The sequence below is a fragment of the Zerene cesonia genome, unplaced genomic scaffold, assembly GCF_012273895.1.
Source record: "Zerene cesonia ecotype Mississippi unplaced genomic scaffold, Zerene_cesonia_1.1 Zces_u001, whole genome shotgun sequence".
In the NCBI taxonomy this organism is placed as follows: Eukaryota; Metazoa; Arthropoda; class Insecta; order Lepidoptera; family Pieridae; genus Zerene; species Zerene cesonia.
Genome location: NW_024045131.1, coordinates 567967 through 577612, shown reverse-complemented (window position 1 = coordinate 577612; position 9646 = coordinate 567967). Strand labels below are relative to the sequence as shown.

At 37.7% G+C, this 9646-nt stretch overlaps 1 protein-coding gene across 1 annotated transcript in view; it reads right to left on the bottom strand.

Moving 5' to 3' along the window:
• LOC119838063 overlaps nt 1-9646 on the bottom strand; it is a 107601-nt gene that overhangs the window by 86168 nt on the left and 11787 nt on the right. Inside the window, exon 2 of the mRNA XM_038363871.1 lies at nt 1988-2138. Within this exon, the coding sequence (XP_038219799.1) occupies nt 1988-2081 (94 nt within the window). The 5' untranslated portion in view covers nt 2082-2138. The remainder of the gene's footprint in view (nt 1-1987; nt 2139-9646) is intronic.

The following is a 9646-nucleotide window of genomic DNA, read 5'->3' as shown; positions in this document are numbered from 1 at the left end:
GAGGAGGAGGATGATGATGATGATGATGATGATGATGATGATGATGATGATAATGATGATGATACATACATAATGCAGTATATTGTATTTGTTAATCAGAGCTAAATAAATCAATTTGACATCATTTTTGAAATAAATTTGATCACGAGGCGGGATTCGAATCCGGGTCTTCTCCCTAGCATAAATAATAACAAATAATAGCGATTCGCTATTACAATTGAAGTCCCTACTTATGAGTGGAACATAGTTACAAAGCCGCACCGCGCCCCCCCGCCCCGGCCCCGGCAAGGCCCCGGCACGTCAAAACTCCGGGGTGAGTTGACAAGTGTGACGAATCGTTGTGACGAATCAAAAGAGTTTTTAACATCTGTTGTTAAAAAACAACAATACAGCGGTACACGAGATTGGAGCGGGGCTATTGATTCTTATTCATGTGCTCGCTTGAGACGGATAGAAATTATTTCTGCCACTTGATGCAACGCACGCGTTGTTCTCGTGTGGAACGCGGTTCGATGCCGGCGCTTGAAAAATATTGGACACGTGTTAGAAGTGTTGGGATAAAAAGTATAATTCTTGTGCTTGGGAGATTTCGCATAACATATCATCCTATTTTGTTTCAAATTAAGCCCCGATTTGCTTGAAGTCCATCAAATTCTGTTCAGCCATTTAGCCATGATTGACACAAAGAATAATATGAAAATGCCAAGCACTATAGTGCTCAATAATGCTCTATGAAGTGTGTGTGTGTGTTATTGATGTCCGCTCTAAACATCAATGACTCTACACCGCCACCTGTTACAAAAATTATATGAAATAAAACGTAATTGGAAGTCGAATTATATTTTAATACGCAACTTGATAGACCCAATGTTATAGTCCGTTATTTAAAAACACATTTTTTTCTATACTACACTAGCTGTTTGCTCCGGCTTCGCCCGTGGTACATATATAGCCCAAAACATTCCCCAATAAATGAGCTATCTAACACTGGAAGAATGTTTCAAAACCAGCAGTTCCTAAGATTTGCGCGTTCAAACAAACAAACTCTTCAGCTTTATAATATTATTCTAGATTTACATCTAAACAATGTCTTGTAACTCGTTAGACAACACACAATATTAAAAACAAGGTAGCCCCGAGCGAGATCTGTCTAGATATTCTTTGACATCTTCCCAAAAAACTTATCTTGACTTTTTCGGGGTTCCGCACGTGGTAATCTATTTAACTAGGACTTTGCAGTCCATCTGTCCGTCTGTCTGTTCGTCCGTTTGTCACCAGCCGCTGTCACTGATAAAAACATGAAGTTAAGCTTCGGTTAGCGCGGTCGTAAATCGGATGGTTGGGCTGGACACACTGTCTGTCCGTCTATCGCCAGGGTGTATCACATAGATCGTAGTATCGTAATTGGTAGCTAGTCGAAATTTTCAGAGATTATGTATTTATATTGTCGCTATAACAATAAATGAGGTTAAGCAACGCTCGGCACGGACACAAATTGGATGGGTGACCAAGTTTCATTCACTCATACGGAATACTTAGCGCCTCGAGTCCGACTCGCACTTGACCGAATTTTTCTCATTATAATATTATTTTTATAACTTAAAACATCCACGTAACTTAGAATGCTTGAGGGCGGACTCTGTAAGTCGTGTATTTAGGCAAGCATAATCTAGACACAGACATAATTAAATACTATGTCGAAAGACATTACAAAGAGTTTTTAAGTTAATGTTATTAAGATAATTTATTTAATCTTACATAAATGTGAAATGTCAGTAATAACAGAAATAGGATAGATTATTGCTCGCATTAAATAAAAACAAACTCAATCATCTACTACATTAAGCTCATTTTCATTTACATACTTTATCTAGAATACTAAATCATTCCTTATCAATTCAGTTTAAAGACATATAATTAAATAAAAAATAAATACAATAACCTAACCTCCATGCATAAAAAAAAAAGAAAAAAAATAAAACCTCACCATAAGATGGGTACACCGTCCACGCCAACAGCACGACAATTCGCGCCAAAACCGCGCTCAATTCGAATCGGAACATATTCAAGATGGCCGCCATTTCGCGCCAAATCACATAATAGTACGCAGTCGAGTCCTTGTCATTCGTTTGGTGAACCTGAAAGAGAAAGACTATCTCATTATTCAATTTTTTTACTTGAACTTATATCGAGGCTTTCCTTGGTACGCGTGAGCGTGGAACCGTGGGGTCCTGGGTTCGAATCCCGGTGGGGACGCACAAAAAAAAAATGTCTCGGTCTGGCAGGACACAGAAGGCGGATCACCTACTTGTACATAAAGAAAATCGATCAGTGAAACAGATGTATATCAATCTGCCCCATACCCCACTAGGGGACACGGGACTTCACTTTTTATATCAAGGCTTAAGATATTAATTATGATGCAACACGAAACTTGGGTAATTGCCCGACTCGTGCAAGCGAGCGAGCGAAACGTATGTTATGACGTAAGAGTGTAAGAGCGCGGTATATAAACGGCCGATTCCGTTTTAAAATACAATTTTATTGGTAGATAAGCCGGTCCATCCTTTTTATGTGTCACTAGCTGTTGCCCGCAGCTTTGCTCGCGTGGTCTTAATAAACTTTCATTGTACAAACTTTCATCCCCTATTTTATACCCTTGGGAGCAGAATTTATCAAAATCCTCTCTTAGCGGATGCCTACGTCACAACATCTATCCGCATGCCAAATTTCATCCCGATCCGTCCAGTGGTTTGGGCTGTGCGTTGATAGATCACTATGTCAGTCAGTCGCCTTTGAGTTAAATATATTTAGATAGCGAGCGAAACCGCGGTGTAAAACTAGCTAAATATAACACGTGCGTCTTATTCAACACACAGCGAACATAAATCTAAATAAGTCGACACATCAAAGACAAAATGGATGCGCCAAGTTGGATGAAATAAATGTCTGACAGATTTTTAATTTGTTAATGCGATGGCTCTATCTGCTGGCCCCGGTTCCGCCCATCTCCGGGTAGGATTTTTGTAAGTTTTTAATTTTGAGTTATAAACAAATGACTTATCATATCCTACTAATATTATAAATGCGAAAGTTTGTATGGATGTGTGTGTGTTTGTTGCTCTTTCACGCAAAAACTGCTGAACCGATTGCAATGAAATTTGGTACGTAGACAGCTGGACAACTGGAATAACATACAGGCAACTTTTTATCCCGATATTCCTACGGGATACGGAGTTACGCGGGTGAAACCGCGGGCCGCAGCTAGATATTATATAAAACTAACAGTCACAACTGCTAACTTTTTAGTTTTATTGTAGTGGTATTTTTACGATACGAATATATATACGAAAAGGACGCTTGAAAAACCTAACCCTACGTTTGTCGCAATCGGGTAAAAAGGCAAGTAGCTATAAAAATAATAAACACAAGGTGTCTAATAAACCGTGAATAAAAACTTCGTTTTTTGCGCCCATTTCTTACCAACAGGGCAAAAAAGTGTTAGGTTTTGTGTTTGTTGTCTAAATTTTTTCTGTGACAGATGGATGCCTCCTGGTGTTTGTCGGTGTGACAAAAAATTCGTGAATATAAAATCTTTTGTGCTACTGACCGACTAAATACTGAACCGATTTTAATGAAACTTGCGCTGTTTCCTAATTTTATGTGAATTAAACGAAATAAAAATTTACGATTATCGCCTGATGAACTGTTACAATTAACATTCGATCTTACGAAATTTGTGAACAAACACACATATCTAAAGGATTTATCCCCATTTTCTCCCCTTCGGGGGAGAATAAGTCAATCAATATGCATGGTCAAACTAAATTTACATAGTACATTATTTCATCCCCATTTTCTCCCCCTGGGTTGTAGAATAAATGTATTTTCTTACTGGATGCCTCCATCATAGCATCTATCTGCATGCAAAATTTCAGCGCATTCGGTCTAGTAGTTTGGGTTGTGCGTTGATAGACCAGTCACAAAGTAACCTTATATATATATACATATCTCTCTCTCTCTCTTTACAGGTATAATACTTATAAAAAATATAAAACAAAAAGCATTGCACCAAAGATTACTTTTAATAATTAGACCGTTGTAAAGAAATGTGATACACGGCGGCAAAAATTGGCGGAAAAAAAAAACAAAAATGGCCGCTCGCATTTGTCATGCGTCGGGAATGGATACGTACATATGTATTTTTGTGGTATATTTTCTCTTGTCGTGTACACAATATTAATTTTATTCTCTAAGTGTAAAAAAAAACTAGGTTTCCGCCCGCGGCTTCGAACGCAAATTCGAAAGCAAAATCAGTCCCGGGGTTTTGTCCTTCAGTTACCGATGCCGTGCAATTTCCAGGATTAAACTATCCTAGGTCCTTTCACATTTCACATAAAAATATATCTGTTCCCAAATATATCCACATTTGATGTGGATAATTAGGATAGTTAGGATAGCTAAAACAGCTAGGATAGCTGGGGTAGCTAGGATAGTTAGGATGGTTAGGATAATTAGGAGGCTATACAGCGAAATAGGCTAAGTTTTATTGCAGAGAAACTAAAAGCTAATAAATTGAATTCTACTAATATTATAAATGCGAAATGTATGGGTGTATGGGTGTTTGTTACTGTTTCACGCGAAAACAGATTAACCTATCTGTATGTAACTTGGTATAAAGATAGTCAATAGTCCGGATTAACACATAGGCTACTATTTACCACGCGAGTGACGCCGCGGGTTACAGCTAGTAATCAATCTTCAAACACTCATTTATTCTGTGTTTTTATCAAAATATGAACTGAAGCACAGGTTATATAATTGTGAAATTATAAATGCCTATAAAGCGATGGACCGTAATTGATAATAAATCGAGACCCCAATATTGTTAAACGGCAGAATTGGCCAACAATAGTTTTAATTCGTCCAATGATACAACATGGGTCGAGTACCATATGAGCATGTACCGCTTTCTCAGTTATTAATTTGGGAGAGGAAACATTTGTCGTTTTGTCTGTATGTGTGTGATGTTATATAAACTACTGGGCCGATATCAAAAAGTCATTCATTAAACTGCATGTTCACTAAGTGACAAGACCTATATCTGTATACAGTATACACACGAAACGGCCGGACCGATTCTCATGAAATATTGTGTGCGTTGAAAGCTGGATGTTTACACTGCCGAGTTTCATCGAAATCCGTTCAATGGTTTTGAAAAGAACAACAAACATACACACAAACATACACTTTTATAGTATTAGTAAGAGTAAGATTATTGTTGTAAGTCTTCATAAGTAAAAATTGATTAATAGAAGTAATTTAAGACCACATAATATGACATTTCAACTTCCTTAAAAGTCGCACACTAAGCAGCAAAAATAAATTAAATATTTGCATTATATCAAAATCAGATTCAAACAAAAGTAAAAAAAAACAGTCACATCACATCTATCGACAACCGTCGCATCACTATCGCGGCCATTTCATCACTGCAGTTAAAATGATGTATATTTTAATAAACTCAAGAGCTGGACACCGAAAACGCGTGACCGTGTGACCTGATTCCAAAGCGCTGCTAACACAAAAAAAAAAATCTTAACGTTCAACGCGAGTGCTAGTGATGTGCGGGCTGCGTATCGATGTTTATCGATTTTATAAACAGACAGGTACAGAACAAAGGCGAAGTGCCTTTGTTCTGTACCTGTAGAATTTGATTATCTGTAGTATCTTTACGCCTTACGAATGAATGTATCCGTAAATAATATAATAGCGATTAAATTATATTTGACAAAGATATACTAACGTTTCAATTACCTCTACAGTTTATACTTATCCATGAAATGATTTTGAATTTAGTATAAACTACATTGATATCGGTTAAAACAGTCATGCTCGTGTGATTCATTACATCGACCATTAAGTCAGCTACAAATCTAGATGTATTCATTTTATGACCTAGACGTGACGCATTATAGATCTAAGTGGTAATAACTACAATTGCTTTTCTTCTAGATGACTTTAATTTGTAACAAACAGTAGGGCGCTAGAGGCAAGTACATATTAATAAAATATCGTTATGTTATTTGATGTCTGAACTATAACAATTAAACATAACAATACATAATGCATTTACTGCTAACTGCTAAAATATTACTTGTTTAAAACTACTTATCTTATATGAAGTATCTTATATGAAGACTATATTTATATTCTTTTTTCCTGTCATTTGAAGGGTTGCCTGGTAGAGATCGCTACCTAGCGATAAGGCCGCCTATTGCTTACTTAATGTAGTTCAGTTTTTCTTTCTTATTTTTATAAGCAATAAAGTATTTCATTTCATATGAAGTCCACGTAAAATCGTAACAATTAAAACATCGACGAAAACTATCGACACGCGTCCACCCCTAGCCATTCACCTGCATAATTTGAAGAGTCCTCCACAACTCCGACCCCTTTACCTGTCTCTTTCTTTGTACGAGGCGTTTAGTTCATCCTTGAATATAAGAGAAGAAAATACTAAGTGCTAGAGACTCATGCCCGCCTGGTACTCGACTCCTTCTGGGCTCGAGAACGTAGTAACGCCTCTTGGCTATGGTGCCTTGGTACCTTTGAGTGCTTTAACGATTTTTTAATGTTTCTTTAAACAGATTTTCTTTCGTTTTATTTCTGTATGGGATTTATTATGTATCAGGTTAACATTAACTGTTTGATATTTACCCGATTGCACCAAGATGGTCTGGGTTTCCTGTATTTACGTAGGTGCTAGCTGTATCCGCGGTTTTACCCACGTCCTGATGTTATATAGCCTTAAGCCTTCTTCAATAGATGGGCTACCTAGAACTAAAAGAATTTTTCAAATCGGACCAGAAGTTCCCGAGATTAGCGCGTTCAACCAAACAAACAAACAAACTTGAAATTTATAATATTAAGGAAAGGATAATTAATACGAAAGTTTACATCACGCCGATCTTCTATGGTAGTGCAGTAAATACCCCGGTGCGAGCTGGCCCAATTCGTACCGAAGCGTGCTCGACTCACACAAAAATATAACAATAAAGAGCAACGATACTCCAGACTGCTATAGCTATTTTGACCCGGGTCAAAGGGCAAACATTTTTCCAGAATGACATAACCTATATCACCCGGGTAAATCCAGGCGATGCCGGGACGGGTGGCCAGTGTTACACAATTATTTCATCAACCAATAAGGATGACAAAAATCTGTGCCACAGACGGTTGCATGTCACAAATGACACATAAAACGTTTACGGTTCACTTTATGGCTGGATTTATGTCTGCGCCATTTTGCACAGAACCTGGTTGCGATGGCGACGCGCTTAAGATCAATATGATTTTAATATCAATTTAATCTAATGCTAGCTTCAGTGGCAGTGCCTGGATGAAACTATGTTCTAATTTGTTACGATCTATTTTTGCTTAATTTTTGTCTAGATCTATACTAATGCTTCATATAAAATTGATTCAGGCCATTATCCAGCACGCTGGCCAAGTGCGGGTTGGCAGATGTCACATGTCGTCGAACTCTTGATTCTCGGACATGCCAGCTTTCACGGCGAGTGGGGGAGCCGGAGGCTCATATCCCTTTTCTTACACTTCCCAATCCTTTCCTTAATTCCTCTCATCAATCCTTTCTTAACTTCCCTATCCCTTTTCCAATTTATAGTCGGTTAATCGAATAAGTTAATCCATTTGTAGAGGCGTAAGGTCTGCTATCGACCTTACGCCACTGCAAATGTTCATGGGCCCACCAGCTCCAATGCCGACAATAACATAAAACGGTAGTCCTAATCTCTGAGCCACCCCTTCCCTACACAGAATCGTATGTGGGTAAGAACATTACGATCAAAAAGACAGCCCAATGTCCATCATACAGCCAGACCAGCTGCGGCCCTCCAGGGCCCTTGGGCTACGGAGACCTTATACGAACAATGCAATTGTATTTAATACTAAAACAATTCTTTAAGTTTTCAAATTCACAAAGGTACAAGGTTAGCATAGCCTAAAGGTAGCTAGAGTAAGGGAGACGAGGGAAGTTGATATTTGACCCCTCTCACCTTATACTGGACGTTGACAAAACTTAGTTAACATGGGTCATTTTGTGTGGAGCAAGTGAGAAGCTTTATCTCGAATTTCTAAATTCCAGGGTTTGCGTACCCAAAGGTACATGACCCCAATATGCACTAAGACTTCGCTGTCCATCTGAACCGTGATATAACGAGAGATGAAATTTTCAGATGATGTATTTCTGTTTCAATAACAACGTAACAAAAACGCGTACGAAGCCGCGGGCAAAAGCTAATTATCACACTAATATTATGAATGCGAAAGCTTGTTTAACGGATTTTGATAAAATTTAGTATACAGACAGGATATAAACTGACTTGGGTGATAGGATACTTTTTATTGCGATTGAATGCTCCATTGGGATAAAACAGGAATCTTGATATCCGGGCGGAGCCGGGACGAGAGTCTAGTAATTAAATAGAACCCTACAAAGATAAGTATGGAATGTTGAAGTTCATTATTCATTAAAGAGAGTGCTATGCCGTGATTATTTATGTGTTTGATGAGATACTTGCCATTTTGTCTCATTTTAGAATTTGTTGTGGTACCTCCTTCCACCAGGAAGGTCAGTGACCATGTGTTGTGGAAAATAATAAGTATTATTTTTTTATACTATATTATAAATTAATTAATCATATCAAAATCGCTACACCCCGTCACTAGTACCACACATGAGAGCTGTCATATTTGTATACGCCGTACTTTTGTACAAGCCTTTCATCTTATGTAAATGGCTGCTTTATTAGAGAAATTAAGGCTTTGAATTAAATAATTTGAAATACCTACGAATTTACCGCTGCTGACATTAAGAAATCTATCTACTATATATATATGGATGAATGTGTATGTGTATGTTTGTTACTCTTTCACGCAAAAACTACTGTACCGATTGCAATGAAATTTGGTACGTAGATAGCTGGACAACTGGAATAACATATAGGCAACTTTTTATCCCGATTTTCCTACGGGATACAAAAGTACGCGGGTAAAACCGCGGGGCGCAGCTAGTACTTACGTCTATAAGCTGAAGAGTAAGAGTGCTATAGGCTATATAGGACGCTATATAGGATTTACCACGGACAAAGCCGCGGCGAACCGCTAGTATAAGTAAATTTTATTAATGACTGCATAATATTCATAAAGTTACTATTAAGAGATATTATATAGATCAATACGACTGACATTATAAATTCGAAAGTTATGTATGTGTGTATGTAATATATACCTCATTCACGCGAAAACTACTGAACAAATTTTGACGATACTTCGCAGCGATTCGTCTTTGCTAAGCTACAGAAATACTTTAACCCAAACATTGTCTTTAAAAATTATTTCACAACATACAAACAAGGATTCGAACCCTGGACCGCCGTGCGTCCGACACCAACTCACAGCGCTTGCAAATTGCCAGTTAATAACACCAATTAAGACAATTACGTGTGAACTGTGTTGCCAGCAACAACCGTTTCATTTCCCACCGACAATTCCGCTAAAAATATACGCAATTATTATAATAATCCTTAATTAAACGATCGTTTATATTATCAACTCCGCTTCT